Consider the following 27,269-nt stretch of genomic DNA (forward strand, 5'->3'; position numbering starts at 1 on the left):
AAGCATTCTCAGAAAGAGATTGTTGTAGTCCTTTTAGGGAACTACAAGTCCCAGACCCGTGTCACTGTCCTGTCGTTCTCCGTGCTGGGGGTTCAGAAATCTCCTGGAGTTCCTCACCGCTACAGCACACGGGCAGCGTTATCTACAACCATTCCATCGAAAGGGGACTACAGGGAGTGGAATGTGGAAAATATTCAAAAACTGACGGATACCTTTGTTGCAGAGTGCTGGGACTGTGAGTGTCTAGGGAAACGCGTGTCCTCTTGGGTATTTTCCTAAGTAAATAGTGGAAAGAAACTCCCGTCGAGGGATTTATCGTTTCAGGATGTTGTCGGTGTGAAACAAAGGGGTCCGGGAGCGCTTCTGTGTCAGTGGTAAGGCGAGGGTGCGCTGTACAAATGTTGCTCATTTTATCAGCAGTGCAACTGTTTTTTCTATTTGGAGGGAGCGTTGAATTTAATTTGTTCCCTTGCAATGAAGTCCGATAACAAAGGGCCATTTGGACGAATGAGAAAATAACACTTACTGGCCATAACGTAACGATAACCGTCTCGTGGCGTTGACTTGAAGATTCTTGTAGCGAACAACAGCAGACGCGTGGACATAAAATGGACCGATGCATGTTTCGTAGAGAGAGTGTTCGCTAGCTAGCTAACGTAGAGCCACGATTGTGTTGGGAAATTGCATACTTCACGCGATTGCAAACCAAAGCAAAGTTGGTAACCAAGAATTGTGGATAACCGCAGCAAGAATGAAGTTACTTTTGCAAACAGATAAACGTGGAGAAAAGTTGGAGAATAGCCTATGCTTAAGGAGGGTCTAGGGAAGGTCCCTTTAAAAAAATATCTGGGGTGTGCTTCTTGGCTGTCAAGGTCGGGCACGTTGAAATAATCGTTTGTTAGTTTTTGAACTGCATTTGTGATTTATCTGTAGTTTGTTTTCATACATTTTAAAAACAGATTGCTTCCACACCTTAAATAAGTCTATGGGGGCTGGGGTGTCTCGGTTTTGCCCCCAGCGCATTCAACCGCAGCGACACTTTAAATCGTGATTAGTTTTAATGAGAGCAATTATGCACTTGAATCCATCAATTAATTACGCGCTGGGCGTTTTAACTGACTAATTCCATTGGAAATTTTTCAATCTGACACCCGCTGCGGTCACCGATCCTCCCGCAGGATAGTTCGTCCAGCGCGGATCTTCTGGATGGGAAAGATGGACACGGACGGGCAGTGGTGGAAAAGCCAGCTAGCGGCGGATATCCATCAGTCGCTTCGGATCAAGGTGAGACCGCGCTGCGAATGCAGATTCAGCATGTTTTTCCAGGATCTCGCGCGCTGAAATCAACCGATCCAAGCGAATTGTAGCGTGCCATTATTCGATTTTATTTTCAATAAACGCGTGTTTGCCTAATGTTGTTGGCCAAGTTGCTTGAGTTTAGCTGACCGGAAGCGTTCTTTGACACCGAGGTGTGACATGTCGCAAGGCCACTCTGAAAACCTCTCTCTCATTCAGATAGGCTACTTCATCCTCGAGCAGAGATGGGCGCGATTGCGACGCATAGACGAATTGATTGATAATGAACTGCTTACGTGTGTGTCGATTTTTAGCCGCCTGAATAGAGTAACCTACTCGGTGCAGTTTGTGGATCTGCGTTTCTATGCGCTTGATGACTCTTGGCAGTCTTGGCATTAGTGTTTTTGAAATCTCAGTTTGTTGATCGCAGCCCATTCAAGGCACTGCCGCCAATATATTGGAAATATTGCATCTTGGTCAAGTACCTTTTCTTCTGTGTGTAATCATACAAGTATGGTTTTTGGGTATGGCACAGGCAAAAGTCTTGGGGAAAATACTATCACTGTCTCTTAAAAAAAGAGCCTTACAGTAGCAGGGTGTAGGTACACGGTCACTGTTTAATTATGTTATAGGCTATTGAAAGGATTCATGGACTGGAACGGAAAGGATCAATCTAACCTGAATGGTCTGTAAAGCTGGTCTTTACCACAGAACTCCCTTTTATCTTCTTCTGATATCAATGCAGTCTCACAACACCTTTGTAGCCCCACAATTGATCCCCATGGCAAACGAATCATTGATTTTCATTACACTTTTTATTCTGTTGTGGAGACTTGTCATCTTTGTTACTCTAACTGAAAACTCACTGGCAAGCAATGAACCGTCCCAGCTGTAGAGGAACCTTCCCACCTCTCTCTGTTTTGAGCAGTGGTGCCCAATCATGCGCCATGGAGGGCCAAGGGTACGCAGGGTTTCCTACCAACCAATCTCTCACCTGCTGATTTCAGTAATTAGTTCCTGCCTCTCTGGTTGACGGTGTGTTATAATTAGTGAAATCAGTGGGTGAAGTGATTGGTTGGAATGAAGACTTGCATGCTCTCGGACCTCCGTGACACGTAACCTGGCGCCGCTGGTTTTTAAGATCTCCCTGGATGATGCCCTCCACGCGGGCGTTGGGTGGCTTGTCCCGCTAAAGCGGTGGTGTTCGTGTCGGGACGAGCCTCGGTATGTGGTAAACGCCAGCTACACTTGCAGCCTCATTGGACAGCTCATAGTGGGCTGGAGCTGGAGCTCTGGAGTCGCTCAGGGGGAAAGGGTCACGGTTGGCAGGGTTGTGCCCATCTCATTGCGCACGAGTGGCTCTTCTGGTTTAGTTTGGGGCCTGCAGCGCATCCGTGCCAGATGTATTTAGGGTGTACTCTTCTCTTTTTGTTGTTGTTTTTTCAGCTTTTTATTTGCAGTCTGGAATGGCCAGTTTTTCTGTATATCAGTGCTCGTTGTTGGAAGCTCCACTGTTCATACAGGAGAGAGCAGACAAGCATGTGCTCTCCTCAGAAGCATGCGATGCCATGCCTGGCTTCACCACTGTTCACTGGAGTCGGGAGGCAACACGTCACATGCAGGTTAATGAGTGGATCTGCGGGTGCCCGATTGACCAGCTGGGGTTGCTGGGTGTGGTGAATCACTGTTGCCATGGCCGACTGAATCCCTCTCTTCCCTGTCAATGCTAATGCGGCAACCTGCAAGGCGGCTGGCCACATTCGGCACTGGCGCGGTCTCAATGTCAAAACCAGACTGCGGGGCCCATCCATGTAGTACAACAGTGCCTTAATAGATACCAGACCGTGGGGCCCTTCCACTCAATTGAACAGTACCTTAACTGATACCACACTGTGGGGCCCATCCGTGCAGTAGAGCTGTATTCTGAACAGGTACCAGACTGTGGGGCCCCATCCACACACTAGAACAGTGCTTTAACAGACACCAGACTGGGGCCCCATCCACACACTAGAACAGTGCTTTAACGGACACCAGACTGTGGGGCCCCATCCACACACTAGAACAGTGCTTTAACAGACACCAGAATGTAGGGCCCATCCAAACATTAGATCAGTGCTTTAACAGACACCAGGCTGTGGGGCCCCATCCACACACTAGAACAGTGCTTTAACAGACACCAGACTGTAGGGCCCATCCAAACATTAGATCAGTGCTTTAACAGACACCAGACTGTGGGGCCCCATCCGTTCATTATAGCAGTGCCTTAACAGGATGAGCCTCTCGGCAGCCAAAGATCTACTTTTCTGATGAAGTGACAGGTGGACTGCTGAATGAATATCAGTGGCTGGTGAGCAGCTCTCTTTGGATGTGAACATAGGCTTGCCTGCACTCTACTGGACGGACAGCAGAATAATGCTGTGATTGGAGATGTCAATAAATACGTTCTAAAGTTTGTTTTGCAGTCAAGTGTTATCTTATTTTATATATACCTATTGATATTCACTGCAAAGCCGGTGGCACGCACGCACCACCCAGGTACAACAAAACCCTTTCCCCCCGCTGCTGAAAAAAATCCTAGCAGAAACACTGTTAGGTCCAGCCATATACTAGGTTATAACCTGGTCTTGTGAAACACAAAATGGCGTCTCTCTGCACCATTCTCCAGATTGAGGCGCTCAAACAGGCGGATGCTAGCCTAGCGGCTTGTCGGGCGTTTTGGGATCCCTGGCGGGAATTAGGGGCTTCTGGATTAGGCTGTGCCTCCTAAATGAGGCCTGTGCCCCCGTTTCATCTGGTAAAGACACATTTACATGTGTGCAAATCAAACATCACAAATCTTTTTGTGTTTTAGGGTCAGTCAGAGGAACAGGCGGTAGTCCGGTACGGCACTCCCCTTTTGGTTCCTTTCCTTCATGGCAGATTTTTAATTTTTGATGTTTGCATCTGGACATGCAAAATAATACCAAAACTGGTGGTTCTCATGCATTAATTCCACATAATTTGTATTCTGATTTTCCGCTGTGGATGAATAGAAGTCTGTTGGCAGGCTTGCGGGGTGGTCATGCACGGTCATACGTACGCTCGAGCGTTTGAGAGCTGGGTTTTTGTGCTCCGTTTTAATCTGATGCGTGCTTTGTCATTTTCACGCTGCGTGAAACAGAGGTTCAGATCAGCTGAGAGAAACTGGGTTTACTCCTCCGGATTGATTTAAATTTCCTCTCGTTCATTGAAAGGCAAATATCTGCTGTTTGACAGGGATTGTCCATTGGGGATTCGCATGGCGAGGGCGGGGTGGGGTCGGAGTGGGGGGGTGTATAGAGTTGCGGCAGCTGTCTCCTGCAGAAAAAGGTCATTCTTGTCATTAGGAATGCCCCCCTCCTTCACAATGGCAAATTGACTTGCGTCTTTGTCCGGCTACATCTGGGAGTGTTCCCAGTAAGAGCGATGGGCCACTCTCCCAGGCCCATGGGGCCTTGCACACGGTTTAACGACCGGCCGCTAAAGTTTTCCCCCCGCCCGCCAAAGATGCAACTCGTGATAGCGGGAGATGTACTTTCAGGCAGCCGAGCAGGGTGTGGTGGTGATGTATGTCAAACTGAAATTCAAAACTGACTGCTGCTTCATATTTAAATGTTTTTTTTTCAAGTTTTAGAAACTTAAGGTGTTAAAACAGTGATTAATTTCTATAATTGGTTCATTTCAAAGCAGATAAAATCAGTTGGTTTTATGGCGTGATCATAGATTAATCTTCTCTCTTTTATTAGCCGCTTGCTCATTACGTCACCGACACTGCCCCCATCGCCCAGCTCCCCCTCCCCCTCCCCTCCCCAACCAACGCATTCCCCTGTAATCATATTTGAGGGTGGCCAAGCTGTGCCGGTGATGAGTTTGGTAATGTTCTGCGGACGTCCCACTGTTTGAATCAGGGCACACATTTAGGGATGCCCGGTTACAGAGTAACACCATAATGGGCTTCCCTCCATGGGTCCTGCCTAGCTCCGCCCCACCCCCTCTCCTCTAAACCCCTCCCCCCTCCTCATAACAGCAGATGGACTGTAGAGAGCAGAGATCCTAGCTGGGATGAAGGCCAGGGAAATGTCCATTACTTGGTTTTATTGATGGAGTTTGCCAGATAAATGTAATCATTTAATTGTTTTATGTTGTTTGGTCTCTATTCATATTTTAAAACGGTAATGAAATAGGAAATGTGTTGCAAAGCTGCTGTATAATAATGAGAATTAATAGTGGGTAGAGATAGCGATTGATGTTATTTGGTGGCTCGTTTAAACCAATCCTACGAGCTAAAGACTGTAATTAGTTCAAATTGTTGAATCTGATAATTTGCGCTGATTTGAAATAAATGTGATGGAACAGTGAGTTTCTTGAACGCACAGAAGAAAGGCTTCCCTGCTCCACACCATCAGCGCGGATAGTGTACCCACCGCACCTCTGGACATTCACTCTTTCTTCATCGCCAGGCAGCTCATGGTTTAAAAAATCACCTCCTAATAAATCCGTACATTGGAATTTTCAGGCAGGCCTGTTCAAATGCGTGTGGCTTGTAACTGAATTGTTGAGTCGCACTGGAGTGCGGAATAGGGGTTGTGCCTTTTGATTGTCCTGGATGTGGCACATTGGTGATGGAAAAAAGCCTTGAATGTCTTGTGAGAGTGGAAATACAGCCTCTTCATCCACAGCCTCTTCATCAGAAGCAGTCATTGGAGCACAATCACAGTCAGAGCAGAAACGTTCACGTCCGCCGGGGTCTGGCGCTCACGTCTGACTGGTGTATTTTGTGTTTTTGGTTTGTTGTATTCATGCTGTGCTCCTGTGAGCCATCCATCCATCCATTACCTATACCCGCTTATCCTGCGCGGGGTCATCGGTACTGGAGCCTATCCCAGGGTGCATGGGGCGAGAGGCAGGAATACACCCTGGACAGGTCACAAATCTATGGCAGGGCACACACACCATTCATTACGTACACACAAGTATATGAATTCTCATACGGATGAGTGATACAGTGACCAGTGTTTCGCATCTGGCTGCAGTCGCTAATGTTACTCTCTCTTCTTCCCTACCTTCCCTGCTCCCCTCTTCCCTTCCCCCCCCCCCCCTCCCAGGAGCTGAAGCTGCCGGCGTACCGGGCCCACTCCCCCCAGATCGGGATGCGGCGCTACTTCGCCGACCTGCTGGCCATCCTGAGCAACCGCTACCAGCTGTGCCCCACGGCGCGTCACCTGGCCGTCTACCTGCTGGACCTGTTCATGGACCACTACGACGTGGCCGTCAAGCAGCTCTACATCATCGCCCTGTCCTGCCTGCTCCTGGCCAGTGAGTGCCCCCGCTGCGTGAGGTCCCACTCCCTTTTGGGTCGGTTGGTGACCGCACTGTACGTGGGACAGTGCTTCTACCAGCTCTTAGTCCGGTTAGCAACTACACTGTACGTGGGACAGTGCTTCTACCAGCTCTTAGTCCTGTTAGCGACTGCACTGTGTGTGAGGCAGTGTTCCTACCTGCTCTTAGTCCTGTTAGTGACTGCACTGTGTGTGAGGCAGTGTTCCTACCTGCTCTTAGTCCTGTTAGCGACTGCACTGTGTGTGAGGCAGTGTTCCTACCTGCTCTTAGTCCTGTTAGTGACTACACTGTGTGTGAGGCAGTGTTTCTACCTGCTCTTAGTCCTGTTAGTGACTACACTGTGTGTGAGGCAGTGTTCCTACCTGCTCTTAGTCCTGTTAGCGACTTCACTGTGTGTGAGGCAGTGTTTCTACCTGCTCTTAGTCCTGTTAGCGACTTCACTGTGTGTGAGGCAGTGTTTCTACCTGCTCTTAGTCCTGTTAGTGACTACACTGTGTGTGAGGCAGTGTTCCTACCTGCTCTTAGTCCGGTTAGCGACTGCACTGTGTGTGAGGCAGTGTTTCTACCTGCTCTTAGTCCTGTTAGTGACTACACTGTGTGTGAGGCAGTGTTCCTACCTGCTCTTAGTCCTGTTAGCGACTTCACTGTGTGTGAGGCAGTGTTTCTACCTGCTCTTAGTCCTGTTAGTGACTACACTGTGTGAGGCAGTGTTCCTACCTGCTCTTAGTCCGGTTAGCGACTGCACTGTGTGTGAGGCAGTGTTCCTACCTGCTCTTAGTCCTGTTAGCGACTTCACTGTGTGTGAGGCAGTGTTCCTACCTGCTCTTAGTCCTGTTAGTGACTACACTGTGTGTGAGGCAGTGTTCCCTTAGTCCTGTTAGCGACTACACTGTGTGTGAGGCAGTGTTCCTACCTGCTCTTAGTCCTGTTAGTGACTGCACTGTGTGTGAGTCAGTGTTCCTACTTGCTCTTAGTTCTGTTAGCGACTGCACTGTGTGTGAGGCAGTGTTCCTACCTGCTCTTAGTTCTGTTAGTGACTACACTGTGTGTGAGGCAGTGTTCCTACCTGCTCTTAGTCCTGTTAGCGACTGCACTGTGTGTGAGACAGTGTTCCTACCTGCTCTTAGTTCTGTTAGTGACTGAACTGTGTGTGAGGCAGCGTTCCTACCTGCTCTTAGTCTTGTTAGCGACTACACCGTGTGTGAGGCAGTGTTCCTACCTGCTCTTAATCCTGTTAGTGACTGCACTGTGTGTGAGGCAGTGTTCCTACCTGCTCTTAGTCCTGTTAGCGACTGCACTGTGTGTGAGTCAGTGTTCCTACCTCCTCTTAGTTCTGTTAGCGACTGCACTGTGTGTGAGGCAGTGTTCCTACCTGCTCTTAGTCCTGTTAGCGACTGCACTGTGTGTGAGGCAGTGTTCCTACCTGCTCTTAGTCCTGTTAGCGACTGCACTGTGTGTGAGGCAGTGTTCCTACCTGCTCTTAGTCCTGTTAGCGACTACACTGTGTGTGAGGCAGTGTTTCTACCTGCTCTTAGTCCTGTTAGTGACTACACTGTGTGTGAGGCAGTGTTCCTACCTGCTCTTAGTCCGGTTAGCGACTTCACTGTGTGTGAGGCAGTGTTTCTACCTGCTCTTAGTCCTGTTAGCGACTTCACTGTGTGTGAGGCAGTGTTTCTACCTGCTCTTAGTCCTGTTAGTGACTACACTGTGTGTGAGGCAGTGTTCCTACCTGCTCTTAGTCCGGTTAGCGACTGCACTGTGTGTGAGGCAGTGTTTCTACCTGCTCTTAGTCCTGTTAGTGACTACACTGTGTGTGAGGCAGTGTTCCTACCTGCTCTTAGTCCTGTTAGCGACTTCACTGTGTGTGAGGCAGTGTTTCTACCTGCTCTTAGTCCTGTTAGTGACTACACTGTGTGAGGCAGTGTTCCTACCTGCTCTTAGTCCGGTTAGCGACTGCACTGTGTGTGAGGCAGTGTTCCTACCTGCTCTTAGTCCTGTTAGCGACTTCACTGTGTGTGAGGCAGTGTTCCTACCTGCTCTTAGTCCTGTTAGTGACTACACTGTGTGTGAGGCAGTGTTCCTACCTGCTCTTAGTCCGGTTAGCGACTTCACTGTGCGTGAGGCAGTGTTCCTACCTGCTCTTAGTCCTGTTAGTGACTGCACTGTGTGTGGGACAGTGTTCCTACCTGCTCTTAGTTCTGTTAGCGACTGCACTGTGTGTGAGGCAGTGTTCCTACCTGCTCTTAGTCCTGTTAGTGACTGCACTGTGTGTGAGGCAGTGTTCCTACCTGCTCTTAGTCCTGTTAGTGACTACACCGTGTGTGAGGCAGTGTTCCTACCTGCTCTTAGTCCGGTTAGCGACTGCACTGTGTGTGAGACAGTGTTCCTACCTGCTCTTAGTTCTGTTAGTGACTGAACTGTGTGTGAGGCAGCGTTCCTACCTGCTCTTAGTCTTGTTAGCGACTACACCGTGTGTGAGGCAGTGTTCCTACCTGCTCTTAGTCCTGTTAGTGACTGCACTGTGTGTGAGGCAGTGTTCCTACCTGCTCTTAGTTCTGTTAGTGACTGAACTGTGTGTGAGGCAGCGTTCCTACCTGCTCTTAGTCTTGTTAGCGACTACACCGTGTGTGAGGCAGTGTTCCTACCTGCTCTTAATCCTGTTAGTGACTGCACTGTGTGTGAGGCAGTGTTCCTACCTGCTCTTAGTCCTGTTAGCGACTACACTGTGTGTGAGGCAGTGTTCCTACCTGCTCTTAGTCCTGTTAGCGACTACACTGTGTGTGAGGCAGTGTTCCTACCTGCTCTTAGTCCTGTTAGCGACTGCACTGTGTGTGAGTCAGTGTTCCTACTTGCTCTTAGTTCTGTTAGCGACTGCACTGTGTGTGAGTCAGTGTTCCTACTTGCTCTTAGTTCTGTTAGTGACTGCACTGTGTGTGAGTCAGTGTTCCTACTTGCTCTTAGTCCTGTTAGCGACTGCACTGTGTGTGAGGCAGTGTTCCTACCTGCTCTTAGTCCTGTTAGCGACTGCACTGTGCACTGAGGCAGTGTCCCCTGGTTTGTGATCTTTTAAAAACCTTTTTGTTAAATATAACCCGTTTTATCTTATGATGGGGGTCCTTGGGATGCCTTTGAGCCTGGGTGGGGGTCCCCAGATCAAAACCGATTGAAATCGCCTGTTCTAGAATGTTCAGCGCTGCTGGTATATTAGGCTCGTGCACAACCGCACTCTTGTAGGTAACCGTAGAAACCACAGTTTTTCTAATATGAGAGAGAGGCTGAAAGAGGGAACAGGCCGTTCTGCTAATCTGGACTCCTGGTTTTACAGCTGCTTTTTGGAGTGGATATAGGGCTGCATCAGACCTGGTCTGTTTTCCCCGTGTGTCCCCGCTTACCTGCGTATCTTCTGGGGCTGTTCCCCTGTGCTGACGCACTGGCATGTAACACTGAGACCGGTGTGTTTCTGTCAGTGCTGTGGAAGCCTTTGCCCCACTGATGTAGATCTGGGAGGGGGGGGGCACCGAGGACACCAGCCCCCCCCCAATTTTAAATGTTCTATTGGGTGGTTCTGTTAACCCCCCCCCAAAAAGAAAGAAAATTTCCTGTTTGTTGTCCCCCCTGAAAGTTGGAATGAGATCTGTGCCCTTGGTTTGTCCTTCAGTTATCTCTGAATCAGAGGGCTTATGCATTGAATCCCCCCCCCCAGTTTAAAGGGTCTTGCATGTTCGTTGGTGATGTGCTGGGAGGCAAACCATTTTTTTTCTTTCTATTTCTCAAAGCTGTTTAAAACTGTAGGTTTTTATATGTCATATGTATCCTACTGTTTTGTACTGACACTGCCTTGGCTGCTGTCTTGGCCTGGTCTCCCTCAAAGGGTTTGTTAATGAGATGTTAATGAGACTACCTGCTTAAATAAAGGCTAATAAATAATAATAAATTAAAAATGTCTTGGCCAGCTCGGGTGCTGCCAGCGAGCTCTCATTGCTCAGCGTGTGGCTTCGCCAGCGTTTGCGTGCGCGTCTGAAAAGGTCGCGCACACGGCCCACAATGCACGCTGTCGGCTCGCCCCTTTGTGCCGCCCGACAGCTGTGCACATAGGAGAACCCTGCCCTCCGCCCGCCCCTAGACCTCCGAGTCACAGAGGGACATTATGACATGTACACTCTCGGGGGGGGGGGGGGGGTGGGGGTGGATTTCCCACAGTCCTGCTTGAGGATAACAGCACGGTGGGGAGGGGGCAAGTGTGGGCTCAGGCGAACCGCATCAATGTGAATGAAATTGCAGTTATGCTACAGAGAGAATGGGAAGATTGTCAGGAAAACATTGCAGAACGAGCGTGTAATTTAGCGGTTTTCACTGTTCCGTGCTTGTACACTGGGCGGATTATTTCCCGTGAAAGAGAATCTGTGTTTTGAAGAATCGGACGTACAGAATTATGTTGGTTGTTGGCTCATATTTCAGCCTACTTCCTAATTTACATTAGTTTCAGCACTCGTATAGTACAGTGGGACTGATTTGAAAGCAGTTGCTAGGTTAATCAGTGAAAGCCAGCCTTTTGCTGCATGAAAGATATTTGTGTGGATAGCGGTAATGGGGGACATATGCGTTATTGTATTGTGGGGAATCCATGGAAATGTAAAATAGTGATGGTTTACCACTGTTTCTGTTTTGATTTTGTATTATTTATGTATTTGTGTTTCTGAGTGTTGCATGCATTTGTACTTGGGCATACATACATTGCGTCCAGGTTGTGATACCCTCTGGGGTAGTGTCTGGTGTGCAGTTGAGGAAAGCACTTATCCTAAATTGTGTAGATATATAAATATCGAGCTGTGCAAGTGGATAAAAATCTTAGTTATGTATTTCTCCTGGAATGGGGGGCCTCTCTTTAGTGAATGTACGTATTAATCTGACACGTGCCAAACTACAGTGAAACCTCGCAGCCTCTCTCTGGTTCAGGACCGCGCGGTTATGGCGATGGCCTCAGACCGGTTCATGAACGCGCTCGGGAGCGGTCCAAGAGGCACGGAGCAAGCGTAGATTGCAAAGTGGGGGAGTTTGTTTATCCACGCGGATAAAAGTCGCGGAGTTTGTGAGCGCAAATGAAAGTCGCGGAGTTTGTAAACGCGGATGAAGAGTGTTTTTTTTTTTTTTTTTTTTTAAAGCGCAGATGTAAGTATGGCAGTTTGTTCTTCGGCGCGGATGGAAGTCGGGGAGTTTATTATTTTTTCTGTATCCGCGCAGCTGAAAGTCGCTTGCTGGTCATGTGACTCCTGTCGTCTGGCCCTGCCGGCTGACTAAATGGCTGCCGGTTTCCCCGTCTGCGCTGGGCTGAAGAGCGGGTAATTAATCTAATGAAGCCGTTAGACGGAGAGACCTACATAAAGACTTCAGACAGGGGGGAGGGGGATGCCTTTGTGTGCGGGAGGGGGTCAGATGATTGGAGTTTAAGGAGCTGTTTTGGAGAGAGGGTAAAGGTAGGGGTTGTGTTAATAGGATATATTTGAATATATAATATGTATTGAGCTCTAATGTTTTGGGACAAAGACACATTTTTTTCTTGAGTTTGCTCCATATTCCACCATTTTAGAATTGTAATCAAAACAATTCACATGTAGTTAAACATGTGGTTAAAGTGCAGTCTCAGCTTTTGTTCAAGAGTACTTTGTGCACTTTGGTTTCACCTTGTGAGAATTACAGCACTTTCTATACAGAGCCAAATCAAGAAAAACAAAAGTCTTTGTCCCAAAAATCACGCAGCTCACTGTGTATATCTATATATCTATAAATATACGTGTATGAGAAGAGAGATGATGTAGAGACAGCTGTGTTACTCTCCTGCTCTTACTCCCCCCGTGTGAGGCGGTCGGTGTGCGGAACTAACGGGTGATGGAATGTGAGATTTCTGGCGGCTTGCGGTTTGTCGCTATGTGCTCCGGGAACGGGCTTTTCCAGCGGAGCGAGCTGAGCTCGGCGTTTTCCGCGCGCGCTCCGCAGCCGGCTGAACCCCCCCCCGTACCGAATCGTACCGAGACTTCTGTCTCCCACCCCCCACCCCTGAACTACAGCTCAGCGAGAGCACTGATCCCTGAACGGTACCGTGTGGAAACCGCTGATCTCCGTACAGCGCGGGCAGAGCTCTACGCTAATGGCTGCTGGTAGAGACTAGCCGTCTGTACTGAGCAGGAACTGCTGGTTGGTCTCCATACCGTCTGCGACAGAGACCACAGATCCTTAGAGTGTAGAGTACAAATGTACATGTCTATGCTGCATTATACAGTGACCAGTGATCTCCATGACTGATACAGAGGCTACCACTGTATTAGCCTACATTATACAGTGACCATTGACCTCTGTGACCATGTGGTACAGAGGGCGCTAACTGTATTAGCCTATATTTGTGTAGTCTGCTGTATTTAGCCTATATTTGTGTAGTGGTCGTTATATGCACAGCCACTGATTTGTGATGATCTACCTTGTAGCACATTAAATTACATTAATTTATTCGATGCAGTTATCCAGAGTTGCTTACAGTGCAAAAATGCAAATTGATGACGGTTGGCTTCTTGTGTTTTCGCCTTACACACCCTGACCTTGTTAAAGCGGCTCGGGCTTCAAGGGCTAATTTACTGTGACTAGGAGGAAGGGGAGGGAGAGGGGAGTGGGGGTTCTGTGATTAGGTTGCTGTGGGGGTCTGAGGGTGAAACCACACATCCTTTGACGAGATCGCCTGGCATCGTTATCGCCTCCCAGAGTTGGTTGCTTGTGGGCATTTTCTATTTTTAAAGCAGTGTTCCTTAAATGTGTATTGATCGTATATTTTGGAAATCCCCACACCGCAATTATTAACGAGTCCTCCTTAACAGAACTATGTGGAATGGGGAAATAGAATTTGAAATTAGAGACAGTTCGCACATCAGATCTTTAATATGATTGGTTATCGTCCCATGTTCCTTGTCCTTCCGAGTCGCTCCACCAGCTTGCCTCGCATCACCAACTATCCCAGCATTCCTTGCGGGCGTGAAAAATCGGCTCCCATTGAAATAAATGGAGGCGATTACAAAGTCGCTTTTCGTCAGAGGATGTGTGGCTTTACGCTGAGGGGCTGCAGAGTCCTGGTGTTGGGGGTGCGTTGGCCGTAAGCCATACATTGGGGGAGACTCCCCTATAACCTGTTTTATAAGGGGGGGGGGGGGAGACATTGTGCCCTGATAGAATGGGGGGAAGACCAGCTGTTTCTGATTGGTCAGCCTGGGTGCATAATTATCTCAATCAGGACCATGATTGGCACCTGCTGGGTCAGTGTGCCCAGATTGAGCCATGGAAACACCCACTGCTTCTGATTGGTCAGCCCGAGTGCATAATGACTTCTCTCTGGACCATGATTGGCTCGTAGTGGGTGACTATGCCTTGCCCGAGCAGGGTGAGACACCCAATGCTTGTGGGGGCATAATTATCTCAGTCCTGAGGAGCAGGGAGAGGAGCTGGGAGAAGGTGGGTAGAAACGCATTCTGCTCACAGCATTCTGGGGGCAGGAAGTGGGTGGCTAGAGTTTATGGGCACAGGAATAGACTGACCTCAGAGCTGAAGTGCATGTTGGGATGGCTCACGCCTTGTCAGTTGTTCCTCGCTCATACCACCCCCTTCTCTGAGTGTTGTTTTTGACTTTTGTTTTAGTGTCAGTTACACAGTTTGTCATGTGATGCAGCAGGTAGTACCAGCACAAATGCTAAGGTCTCAACATGGAGGGCTCTGTGTGTGTATATTTTTGTGTTGGACCAACAGCTGTGTGCACACGCATGTGTGTGAGTACATATGTGTGTACGTGTGTGTGTGTGTGTGTGTGTGAAAGGCTTGTAAAGAGAGTCTTTCTCACTGTGCTAGACCAGCTGCATGGCTGTGTGATCTCAGGCTTCTGCCATATGCTCCCAGAGCCAAACAAAAGCCCCCCCCCCTTCTCACACACTCTAAAATACTCTCTCTCTCTCTCTCTCACACACACACACACACACACACTCTCGCGCGGCCACACACGCACACGCACACACTCTCTCCTCTCTCTCTCTCACACACACACACACACACACACACACACTCTCGCGCGCGCACACACACACACACACACACACTCTCTCCTCTCTCTCTCACACACGCACACTCACACACAAGCACACACACACACACACACAGCAGTGCTGTGTGTTTTGGAATGGGGCACAGCAGTATCAGAGCTGAACTGACTCATCTTGCATTAATCTCTCAGATTCCCTCTGGCTGCAGAGATAATGACTCAGATCTGCACATACATTTTCCTGGATGTTCAGGCTGCAGTTGTGTTGATTTTATTTTATTTTTTTTGCCACCAGCCTGCGGGCTTTCACGTTTTCCAGCGGTCAGCGCATATGAGACTGCTTCCTGAATTCCCCGTTCACTCCCAGTGTGTGACATATCGCTAACAAATGCGCCATGCTTCGTGCTTTTCATGAACTCTGTGGTGCTTTCACAGTGCTGATATTAGGATACCAGTGTGGGTTTCTAGCTGATGTGTGGAGTACATATTGTGCCTAATTAAGAACGCATACACAGATATTCCAGCTGTCTCTCTGTCATGTTTCGGTAACATGCAAATGACTAGAGGCATAGACCAAACCATTTTCAACAAAGTGTGCATTTTTTGTATTTTTTATATATTATTTTGGGCTTTTTCAGCTTTATTTGATAGAAAAGTGTAGAGAGACAGAAGAATTAGATGGAGAGAGGGAGAGACGTGCGACAAAGGTCAGCGGTCGGGTTCGAATCGCCAATGTCGCAGCTCGCATTGAGCATAGCGCCCCCCACGGGCCGTGCCACTAGAGGCCCCACAAAGTGTGCGTTTTTATTACGTTTTTTTTTTTTTGAAGGAGAGTGGACTGTCTAGCCCCCCCCACCTTGTGTATTTTTGCACTTTATTCAGACGGGGGAGGCAGAGAGGGGAGCAGATAGAGATGGTACAGTACAGAAAGTGGTGTGACTGGCGATCACACCCCCCAGGCACATTGGGGGGGGGGGGGTGTTATAGTTTATACAGTGCCCCCCACCCACAGCTGAAAAATACATGCGTGTAAATACCATGAAATAAATTCTAGAACACTGACGTAGAATTTTGAAAATAAAGAACATTCCAAAAAACCTCCTCTTCAAAGGGTTAATCAGTTTTCTTTTTTATTTACACATTTCACCTTCCACATTTATGCGTTTGCCACATTTAAACAAGCGACCCTGAGGCAAAGGTAATCCCATTAGCCTGTAGCTCTTCACGCCGGAGTTTGGGGAAATCGGAGCTTCAGAGTCGGGTCGGTCGCTGATGCCTTGGCATGTGTTTGGGGGGGGGGGGGTGGCGTATTTAAGCAGAAATGCTCCGCAGGTCACCCTGATATGTAGATTAGGTGGACTGAAAGCCCTTAACTGACTTCAGACAAGTAAAAATATGCTGCAGGCAACCTGGGTTTCACTGGCATATTTCTACCTTCTTTTTCACTCTGGTTAATAACTGAAGAATTTAAACCAAAGAAGATTAACAGATAGATACTTCATTCATCTCCAAAGGGAAATCGGTTTGTCCTTACTGCCACTTTATGTAATTAGTACACTGAAAACCGAAAACCACAACACCAACAAAGTTTATTTTGTTAAAAAACAAAGCTATTGTTTTCTGAAGCAATTGCTAACAATGATTATTTTAGATATAAAATATTTAGTGTGAGCAATTGTTAACGTTCTTAAACGATAGGAAGCAAAACAGTTTTCTGTAAAGCTGTGATTTTGGTGGTGGAAGGCCATAGTCGGAGATTTTTAGGTGGGTGGGGGGGGTGATTATTATTCCCTGCCTGGCCCATAGTGAAGTGTCCCCCCCTGGGGACCCCAACCCCCACACACCCCCCAGGTTTCTGATCTGGGGGTCCCCTGAAGAGGGGGCCTCTCTGAGCACCCAAGCATGAACCGGAAAGGTCAAAGGTCAGGGGGCCAGCATTGTGGGGGCATTCCGGTGCGGCCGGACATTCTGCTTCCAGGAGGGGGGGGGTGTGGGGCAAGGAGGGGGGGAGGGGTACTGCGAAGGAGTCGAGGATTTAGCTGTGACCAATTTAACACCTCCAGTGAAAGGAGAGCAAGAAAATGAAAGGAATTTAGGAAGGAAGAGGAAATTCCCCCCCCCAGGGCTCCTGTTGCATATCTTCATGTTTTACCTCCATTTTTGGGGGAAAAAGGGAAAAATGATAGCGTCGAGCACTTCCGGGGCCCGTGCTGTTCGCCAGCGGGTGTGGAACATAAATAGATGCGGATAAAACAGCGGATTTAAAAAGAATAAACTTCATGTGCTTCATGGAGGTACGCGCATGAGAGAGCCTGAGTGTGAGATCGTAGTGGAGTATGTGTTTGTTTGTATTGCTGTGTGTGATTACGCAATGTTACGCCAGCATGTCGGTTTGAATTGGAGTCCGAGGGATAGGATGATAGGGCGTGTGCAGGTAGGTCTCCAGAGACAGGATGGGAAGAGAGGGGGTGGAAAGAGAGGGGTGGTAACGGCAGTCTTCCAGCTGGCTGACGGGCTCCTCTCAGGTTTCTCTGGGCTGTATAGGAGGCCCCGCTGCACACCTGGAAGGTGTGTGTCCTCCTCTTTACACCCCCGTGACCTCTTAGCCCCAACCTGCTCTCTGATCCCAGGATGACCCCCCCCCACACACACACCACACACACACCACACACATACACATACACTCGCTCTCACACACGTACACACACACACACACACCACACACATACACATACACTCGCTCTCACACACGTACACACCACACACACACCACACACATACACGTACACTCTCTCTCACACACACACACACACACATACACATACATACAGACACATACACACACTCTCACACTCTCTCTCTCACTCACACACACACACACACACACCCCGCCAGCAAGATGCGCAGAAAGGAATGGAATGTCTGAGGGGTTTTTCTCAGAAATGCATGTGGGCAGTGCATTGCATTGTGGGGTAAACTTGAACACTGGGGGGAAAGATCTGGAATGTTCTTGAGAAGTTTAGGCTACTGAAAAACTAAAATGATTTGTGCATGTTATTTAAAAAGAGTGGAGGATTAAGGTTGTTCAGTACAATCTGAGTATTTAGCATAGCATCACACACACACACACACACACACAAGCACATTCCTCTGTCTTTGGACTGCTGGAGATGGTAGAGGAAGGAGGTGACATTAGTCAAAGCTCTCAGAAATGAAAGGGTTCCCATTGTTCCTTCTACCTGCCCTCTAGCCTTTTTTTGGGTTTCTCCCCTCCCTCTCTTCCTCTCTCCCCTCCCTCCCTCTCTCTTTCCCCTCCCTCCTTTCCTCTCTCTCCCCTCCCTCCTTTCCTAATTCTCCCTTACTTTCCATCTCTCTACCTGTGGTGTGTAGATGAAGAGCGAGCTGTCACTGTTTTTCAGTATCAGATAGCTTCCTGCTGTCAACCTTGACTGTGAAACTGAGGGGAACTTATTTGTCTAATGGTTAAAGCAGGCAGTATACGTCGTAAGAAGTAGAACTTTTTGAGCAAAACGAAGCAATGAGAACAACTGAAGAACAAAAAGACGCGGTGTTGTGTGTTTGTACGGTGCAGTGTGCAACGGCCTCCAGGGAGAACTTTTGAAAAACTTCTTTCTTGTTCTCCGACCTCCCCCTCTCAGCTATTGGTCCAAATATCACACGGTTGGTTACGTCACGGTTGAGTGTTCAGAGGGCAGACTTCACATGCTAATGTACGAAGAGTCAACGCCAATCTCTCTTCTGTAGAGATGGGAATTCTGTGAGTTCCTGCATGTTTGATGAATGGTGCTACTCATTTCAGCAAGTCATCAAAACACCTAGCACACATTCGGAAATAAGAGTAAGTGGACCCCCTCGTCTAAACTCCGCATTTGCCGAATGTACAGACAAAACTCTCCATTCTCCGTCCTGCTCTGATTTAGAGGGCGAATGTACCATCCCCTTCGCCTTTTTTTCTTCTTTTGCGTAGCTAGATAAACTAAAGCCACTTTAAACACTTTAAACTTTTTGTTTTGTGTTGTGATCTCGCGTAGCCCTTCTCTTTATACATCCATGGCGTAGCCGCGAGACGGAGGTCTGGGCGAGATTCTAGCCCCGGTTAATAGCTGCCTTGTAATTATTCACGCCCCAGCGGCGTGGAGTGACTTTAAACGGTGCGGTGTTCTCACTGAGTATACCGACAACAGTGTTCGTGGACATGTTCGCTGGTGGTTCTCAATCCTGAAGTTCTTTCTTCCTACTGAGTATACTGTCAGCTTAAAGATCAGCCTCCTCTGTTCTGAGTTTGTGAGAAGAAACTGGGAGACACAGGCAGGTACAGTCATCCACTACACTAAATCTAACCAATTCCTTATTTGATTCCAGGAATTTTTTACATCAGTGTTTTGGTAGAATTTGAATTTTATTGTGCAAGTGATATTTATAGTGCTACGCAGGCCTGGAATTTCATAATTTTAGGGGCAAGGCCACTTGGCCTTTGGTGTAGTCAATTTTCTGAGGGCAAAAAGGTCAAATGCCAGGGCAGCAAGGCCATCAAATAAAACAATGATTTTAAGTCCACGGAAATAATGAATTTAACTTAAGGGTTAAGGATGATTTTATTTTTAATACATAGTACAACTATCAGCGAAATAAATAAATAAAAAAGCTGTTTGTTTCACAAAATAATTTATGTAATTTAATAATATTTGTATTTCAGAATCTTCTCCCTCCGCTGCTTGTTTGGCATTACGGTTGCTCCGTTGCTGGGGAGAAAATGAATGAAAGCAACGTTAGTGTTGTAATGAAGCCAGCTACCGGTGTTAGCCTAGCTAACATAAAAAGTAACATTGATTTGACAGCTAGCTAGCAAGCGTTAGCTAACGTTACGTTTGTTAACATTAATGTTACAAACATTAGGCAATAATACTCATTAGGCACATAACACTTCTTGGGCCACTGGGTCAGCTAAGTCAACGTTGTTGTAGCGATATACGAGCAGTGCGTAACGTTATATGTCTGAGTTTCTTGTCTTATTCGTTCACTAATTTATCAAACTTCCTTACCTCATCTCAGTTGACCTCCACTTCTCAGAAGTTCACTCAGTCATTGGCAACTAGATAGATGTTTGATTAAGTCTCCTGGTGGCTGGTTCTAAATTTTGTGCAAACTAATGGCTATTGAATTGTGTTGCTTGATCTGTGTGTCATGAATGCGAAGTAACAGATTGTGTTCATGTGTGTGACCTTGTACCACATACGATCTTATAAAGCCCGTTTTCCACGACCTCGAAATAACCCACCACTGGTATATGCGGCAGGTTTCACTGATGTGAATAAGAATTCAGAATCTCAACAGAAGACTTTGGTGTCTAAAAACCGTATTGGTAGGAAAGGCAGAGGAGAAAACGGCGAAATCAGGTGGGACAGTGCGGGCGGGGCATCAAGGCCACTGTGGCCGCAGGGCATGTAATTTTTTGAAGGGCATAAGGCCAAACTGACGGGGCATGGCCCTCATGGCCCCTGTGAAATTCCTGCCCTGGTGCTGTGTGATGGACTAAGAAAACTAAGAAACACCGGGAGCAGCTGAACGTATTGTGTAAAAATAGCCTGTCTTGGGATAAGACTAAAATCTGTACCCACATCGGCTCTTTCTGGGTACGATTGGGCACCTCTGGTTTACTGCAAGGACCCAGGTCTCACAGAACTGCTGTGAGTCGAGATTCCGCTGCAGCTCCTGTTCAGTGAGCGCCAGCAGGATCAGCTGATCTGCATGGGGCGGGATCAGCCGATCTGCATGGGGCGGGATCAGCCGATCTGCATGGCGCGGGATCAGCTCATCTGCATGGCGCGGGATCAGCTGATCTGCATGGCGCAATAATTTCATTTCTTGCTGTCTTCTCCTGTGTTCCTGGGCTGCTGTTATGGCCTGTGGTTTGGCGTGTGTCCCTGTTGGCCTGTCTGTCTGTGGAGAAGGCCGGCGGATGTGTGCAGATTTGGTTTTGGGCGTTTTCGGCACGTCCTGGTTATTCCCGGCCTCCCTGGAGTAGCTCCTGTCCCAGCCAGTGTTCCGCCTCAGCTGTGATGCTGCCGCGGTCGATCCTCTCTCCTCACACCTCCCTGCGCTGCAGCCGCGGAGAAACCAGGAGGCCGGGCTCCTGAGGGAGTCCCGCTCGCGCCTCCCAATGACGTTGACGCTTGAGAGAAGCTCGAGGTGGCGGCTGCAGAATTTACTGCCGCTGTAGCCTGCGCCAGGCGCTGATATGCTGGCTGCCAGCTCAACGCTAGCTGTGCCTAGGTCATTCACTACTGTCGTAGTTCGTATGTTATCGCTAGGTCATGCGCTATCTTGCTTAGTCTGTGTGCGCTAGTCTACACTATCTCTCGCTAGCTCATACGTTGCTGTGTGCTAGCTCACATAGCACTGCCTACTCATACGTGCGTGCTTACCTACTTCGCCTGCTCATACGAAGCTTGTGTGCAGCTCACACTAGCGCATGCACTAACTCATGCTCATATGCTATCTTGTGCTCTAGCTCATGCACTAACTTGTGCTCTAGCTCATACACTATCTTCTGCGCTAGCTCATACGATTGCTTGTGTGCTAGCTCATACACTAGCACATGCACTAACTCATACGATTGCTTGTGCGCTAGCTCATATGCTAGCTCTTCCCTCAGCTTTTGTGTTGGGTTTCATTGATGTAGCACCCTACACAAACTCAAAGTTTGTTGCAGTGTGGGGGTGAGGCTCCCACCTGGGCGATACATGGCGGCCATTTTGTGCCCGCGCGGTCGCTGCGCGGCAGCTGAGGTGGAGAGGGAATGCTGAGGTGGAGAGGGCATGTAGGTAGCCGGATTGAGGTGGATTTTGAGGACTGTACGTTTGGCCAGGAACCTTGTACTGTGCGTGAACTCGAATTACCCCTCCCACATGTTCCTTGGTGCCTATAAGCCGTTTGTGTTGATGTTAGCGTGTGATGCGTCCCCTCTCTGTATGCCACTGCAAGTATGGCTGTATGACTGATGTAGATAAATATGACATGATGTGTACGTAATTTATTTAATCTTCCCTCTCCCTCTCTTTCTCCCTGTCACTTTCTCTCCTTTCCTGCTCTCTCCCCCCTCGTTCCCTCTTTCTCCCTTCTCCCTCCTCGCTTCCTCTTTTCCTCTCACCCCATCCCTCTTTCCCCCTTTCTCCCCCTCTCTCCCTCTCTTTCTTTTCTTTCCCTCTCCCCTCTCTTGCCCCCCCCCCCCCCCTTCCCAGGTAAGTTTGAGGAGAAGGAGGACCGGGTCCCGAAGCTGGAGCAGCTGAACGCGCTGGGCTTCATGTGCAGCCTGAACCTGGCGCTGAGCAAGCGGGACCTGACGCGCACCGAGCTGCTCCTCCTGGAGACCTTCGGCTGGAACCTGTGCATGCCCACGCCCGCCCACTTCATCGACTACTACCTCCAGGCCTCCGTGCAGCAGGCCGACCTGCACAACGGCTGGCCCCTCTCCTCCCTCTCCAAGACCAAAGCCTTCATGGACAAGTACACGCACTACTTCCTGGAGGTCTCCCTGCAGGGTGAGTCTGAGGAGGAGGAGGAGGAGGGGGGGGAGAAGAGGAGGAGGGAAGGGGGGAGTGAAGGGGGAGGGGGTGCTGTGCAGGGAGAAAAGCAGGAGAGAGGAGGAGATGAAAGAACAGAAAGAAAAGGAGGAAGTGGAAGGAGGAAGAGGAGGGATTGAGGTGCTGGAAGATATTCGGTCGGATAAAAAGAAGCAATGTTGCCTTATCTTCAAATGTTCACCGGGCGCTGAAGCAATGAAGACACCTCTAGAAATTTAAAAGTTTCTGACAAAATGTTCATTTCTTTGTTCTGACATTTTTTATTTTCTAATGCGTAGTAGTTTCTCTGTTATGTGGATGCTTTCTGGCTTGATTGTGCTGTGAGAGTAGAGAGGGAGTGGAAGAGGGAGGGTATGGAAGCGAGGGTGGGAAGACAGGAGCTGGGAGGTGGGGGAGAGGATGAGAAGAAGGCAGGTCAGAGAGGAGTGGTAAATGATGGGGGGTTAGTGGAAGAGAGAAAGGAGAAAGAACAGTCAATGCTGCTTTTTCTAGCTCAGTTTAAATTGAGCACAAATTCAGGGAAGTCATGTGGTACAGTCCATAGGGCAGCTGTGTCTCACCCCATATACCCTGCCCATGGCTGCCGGTTCGATTCCTAGTCATGGCACATTCTACACTGGGGCCCAGTCTCTACCTGTAACCTTCCCTGCTGTCCCCCTGTCTGAATGAAGATACATAGACTGCAGGATGGGCTGTGTGTGAAAGGTTAAAAGTGAGCACAGACTGTGCACTGTAAACTGTGAACACATTGGTGTTCAGGTTGGTGATGAGTTAATCTGGGTGTTGAGTGATAACACGCTGACACGGCTCCGTGTAGCCGGTCTGTCACAGTCACTCACGCGTGTTTCTCTGTCTGTGTGTGTGTGTTTCTCTGTCTGTGTGTGTGTGTGTGTGTGTGTGTGTTTCTCTGTCTGTGTGTGTGTGTTTCTCTGTCTGCGTGTGCGTGTGTCTTCGTCTGCGTGTGTCTTTGTCTGCGTGTGCGTGCTTTCCGTGTTCCAGACCACGCCTTCCTGAGCTTCCGGCCGTCCCAGGTGGCAGCGGCCTGCATCGCGGCCTCGCGGATCTGCCTCCAGATCACCCCCAGCTGGAACTCGGTGCTGCAGCTGCTGACGGGCTACACCTGGGATCACCTGACCCGCTGCATCGAGCTCATGCTGCTGTAAGGAGCCTGCATGCCTATCACTGCCCCGCCCACTCTCCCTGCCCCGCCCACTCTACCAGCCCTGCCCACTCTCCCTGCCCCGCCCACTCTCCCAGCCCTGCCCACTCTACCAGCCCTGCCCACTCTCCCTGCCCCGCCCACTCTACCAGCCCTGCCCACTCTCCCTGCCCCCACTCCCAGCTGCCCACTCTTCCCGCCCTGCCCACTCTCCCTGTCCCGCCCTCCCTGTCCCCTGCCGCCACTCTCCCACTCTACCAGCCTCCCTTGCCCCCAGCTCTCCCCTGCCCCTCCGCCCACTCTACCAGCCCTGCCCACTCTCCCTGCCCCGCCCCCTGTCCCTGTCCTGCCCCATCTCCTGCAAAATATAATTGGGTTTTTTTAAGCTGTGTGGTCCACAGTTATTGTGCCTTATGCTATAAACTGACCTGGTAGAGTTCATGATGTTTTTATATTTTTTATTTCTCTCCTGAAGGGCCCATGATAATGACGTGAAGGAGGCCAACAAGTCAAAATCCAGCCCTCTTTCCAGCCAGGCTCTGCTGCATTCTCAGGCCACGCCCCCTCCCTCTTCAGCTTCCTCCTCCTCCTCGGCATCCCCCTCCCAGCAGCTGCTTTTTCAGGCCGGGTCCCACCCTCACCTCTCCCAGCGCTCGGTGCCCGCGGCCCGGCTGCAGTCGCTAGGCGAGCCCCAGGCTCTGGGGCCTAGCGCGGCCTCCCAGGACTACCTCCAGCCCCACGGGGCGGGGCCGCTCTCGGGCTCCGCCTCCGGGGGGGCCTTCCACTCGTACCCGAGCCTGGCGTCGGGGCTGTGCTCGCTGCCCCTCCAGGGGCCCATCGCCATGCAGGTGTCCATCGCGGCCGAGCCGCGCCACTGCCTGGGTGTGGCCTACGGCGGCGGCGGCTACCTGGGCTCGGTCCCGGGCTTCGCCGCCGGCTGCTTCGACAGGTGACGCCAGGAAAGGGACGACGGACTCAGGCTGGGGCCGCCGCCCCCCTCCCGCTCTGTCCCTCACTCCGACAGCGCCCCCCTGCCCTCTCGCCTCAGGCCCGCGCCCCCCTCCCTCCAGCAGAGGCGGCAGAAGCGGAAGAGGAAATCTGAGAGGGTGACGGTGGACCCCTCTCAGGTCATCGTGCTGACGTAGACGCGCGCGAGAAGCCGTCTCCGCTACACCGCTTTAACGCCGATAAAGTGGACCTCGTAACTGCCACCACCTTCTGAAAAAAAAGACGAAACAAAAAAACAACTGAAAACTAGAGCTATATTTTTGATAATATGGTTGTATTTTTTAAAATACAGATTTTTTTTGTAGCACATTCTGGAATCTTTGTTCAATTTTCGAGGAGTGACACTGGAGTTATTTAAACTGCGGCGGACATATTTATGTTCACCAATCAGGAGGGCGAAAATCCAGAAGAGTTCCGTTCCCTCTGCTTGCCCTGTGATTGGGCAGCTCCACATGCTGTGGGGAGCTCTGATTGGCCAGCTGTGAGAGCTGGTATCGCTGGGCCCCTCCCTCCCCCCTCTGACATTGCCTGCAAGTCCCTCTGCTCCCTTTTTTCTCGCGTTTGAAATTCTGAGATCCTGCCGTCTCAAACGAATCTCCCGCTCCCCTGGGAAGGTTCGGAAGGCCCTCCTGTGGAAGCAGGGGCCTGAAGAACTGTGGGAAGAAACCTCCAGAAACGCTTCAAAGTCCGTTTCTTGGAGCCTTCGCTGGAAGAGGCCTGAGAGTGTGGCTGAAGGTCTCGGCTTTCTTGCCGTTGGCTGAATCTTTTTTGTTTTGAATTCTCCGATGCTGCTGCCTTATACAGACTCATGCGCTGTGTGACCGTGAGACTCGCTCATCCTCGTACCAGAAGTATTGTTTACACAAGCCACGTTGAATCAGGGACTTGAAGTCAGATTACTTGAATCCAGTGTCACTAGTGCAGTGGATGTTATTTATGATTGGGCATTTGTTTTCTTTGTTATATCTTGTATCCTGTTTGCTTTGGAATTGGTGTCTGATTTGCGAACACTGTAGAGGTCGGGAGGGGGGGGGGTGTGTTGTGACTCTGGTTCTAGTCTAATGGGGTTTGTTCTGCTGAAACCTGAAAAGCAAGAGCAAAAGGAAGACGGAAAAACTTGGGGAACCTGGTGAACGGGCCGTGCTGAGCGCGTTCAAAACCGTCCGCTTTCAGAGGAAGCTCCAAACTGTCAGCGGCAAGCGTTAGCCCTCATATCCTGCCCCCCTCCCCCTCCCACCCCACTCCACCCCCCACTGGACTGCCCGAGCTTCCTCTTCCAGTCAGAACCCAAGGGCGTCTCCTCTGTGACATCACCGGCCATGTCACCTCTGGAGCTCCATGCCTGCGGTTCACCGGACCGTGAACCGCTCTTGGATGTCGCTGGTGACCGAACGTTTGTGTGCCGGGGTTTGAGCTCTCCGCGGTCGCTGATCAGGAAGTCATAGCCCTGGCCTCGTACACTTCCTCTATGGTTACAACGCGTCCATGGACAGCCCACAGATAACCTTTGCATCCAGGAGAGCCGTGAATCCTATGAAGGGTGGCCGGTGCTCTCGTGGTTGGCTGACTGCCTCCATTGACCGCGGTTTCATGGAGCACAGATAAGCATTTGGCGGGTTTTCGGGGTGCAAAGGTGAGAGTGAGACCAGCGGCAGTCGCCCCACTTTGCGCCCCGGCGCTCTTTGCTACCTCCCAAAAGCAAAGTCCCCCCCCCCCTCCCCCGTCGGTTCCTTTACACCAGCTGTCGCTGTCATACTGTACTCCCCGTTATTAAAAAATCGGGCCGTAAACGTGATTGTTTCCATCGTTTTGGGGTTTCCTACCTGCCCTCTTAGGGTACAAAGTGCAGGGTGAAAATTGCACCGAGACACTCACCAGGGTAAAAACAAAAAGTCTGGTGGCGAAAGCAGGGCCGGTTCAGGGGTGCGATTCACTGTAATGGCATGCGATCGTGTCTATTTCTGGAGCGGGGCAGAGATGACCCGCCGGTGTGGAGAGCAGAGTCCAGGCTTCAGGCAGGGAGGAGACTTCACCCTCTCGCACCCAGCGTTTCAACTACCTCAAATTACCCACTGGGCTGTGATCTCTCACACTGAAACCTTTTTAAATGCCAGCTTAGTTTGCCCATGTTCTTATTTTAGCTTATTTTAAAGAAACACTGCCCTGAGTCTGTAAGTATTTAGTAATTCACTGAGTTTTAGCAAGTCTCCACTTTTTATATTTAGATTTTTTTGTTCAGGCTTACGTTCCGTCTCACTGTGTGTATATATTTTTTTAAAATTTTAGCGTGTTCCCAGTTGACTTCTCTTGTAACGTTTGTAGAGGTGAATGAATTTGGTGCTCAAAGACAACACACCGCCTTATTCGATCACAGAAACTGTTACAAGCCCCACCCCTTAGCAGGAAGTCTCAGGGAGCAATGTGTCATCGATTTAAAATGTCTGGAAACCCACCTGAACCTTTTATACTCATCTATAACCACTACTTCCTCTTTTATAACTTATTTTTTTGGTCAACAGTAGGATCTTTGATACAGGAAACCCCGTTTTTAAAATGTTTTTGCTGCTGGAGGGCAGTGATAGTTTTTTAAATGCGATGTAATTGTTGCATATTGCAACCATCTTGAAGAGCTGCCGCTGTCTCTTGGACTGATGGGACGAACTTAGAGCATGTATCTGAATGAGTTTTCATTGTATTTTAGGGGTTGTGACCAAAGATGAGGGTCCCTTTAGATAAGAGAGATTTAAATAAAGTGACACAAGAAACCACAATTTAA

The 27,269-nt window shown here is 49.4% G+C and overlaps 1 protein-coding gene across 3 annotated transcripts; it reads left to right on the forward strand.

Annotated features, from left to right (window-relative positions):
* On the forward strand, positions 1-27,269 carry LOC135263652 (cyclin-J-like). 3 transcript variants are annotated; one of them, XM_064351941.1, is made up of 6 exons: positions 1-235; positions 1,179-1,284; positions 6,420-6,630; positions 21,985-22,284; positions 23,326-23,485; positions 23,961-27,269. In XM_064351941.1, exons 2-6 carry the CDS (start codon positions 1,207-1,209, stop codon positions 24,436-24,438), a joined length of 1,227 nt encoding a protein of 408 aa, XP_064208011.1. In that variant the 5' UTR covers positions 1-235; positions 1,179-1,206; the 3' UTR covers positions 24,439-27,269. The 3 variants fall into 3 exon arrangements, with proteins under 3 accessions (XP_064208011.1, XP_064208012.1, XP_064208010.1); XM_064351942.1 differs by having other exon boundaries at positions 234-374; XM_064351940.1 differs by lacking the exon at positions 1-235 and adding an exon at positions 383-872.

The sequence above is a fragment of the Anguilla rostrata genome, chromosome 9, assembly GCF_018555375.3.
Source record: "Anguilla rostrata isolate EN2019 chromosome 9, ASM1855537v3, whole genome shotgun sequence".
Taxonomy (NCBI): Eukaryota; Metazoa; Chordata; class Actinopteri; order Anguilliformes; family Anguillidae; genus Anguilla; species Anguilla rostrata.

What these genes read in the sequence shown, in the direction of transcription:
- LOC135263652 (XM_064351940.1), top strand. Translation starts at nt 805, where the DNA reads ATGCTTAAGGAGGGTCTAGGGAAGGTCCCTTTAAAAAAATATCTGGGG. An exon ending in ATCAGTCGCTTCGGATCAAG is followed by an intron (nt 1,285 to 6,419) that starts GTGAGACCGCGC and finishes CCCCCCTCCCAG; the next exon opens with GAGCTGAAGCTGCCGGCGTA. An exon ending in CCTGGAGGTCTCCCTGCAGG is followed by an intron (nt 22,285 to 23,325) that starts GTGAGTCTGAGG and finishes TCCGTGTTCCAG; the next exon opens with ACCACGCCTTCCTGAGCTTC.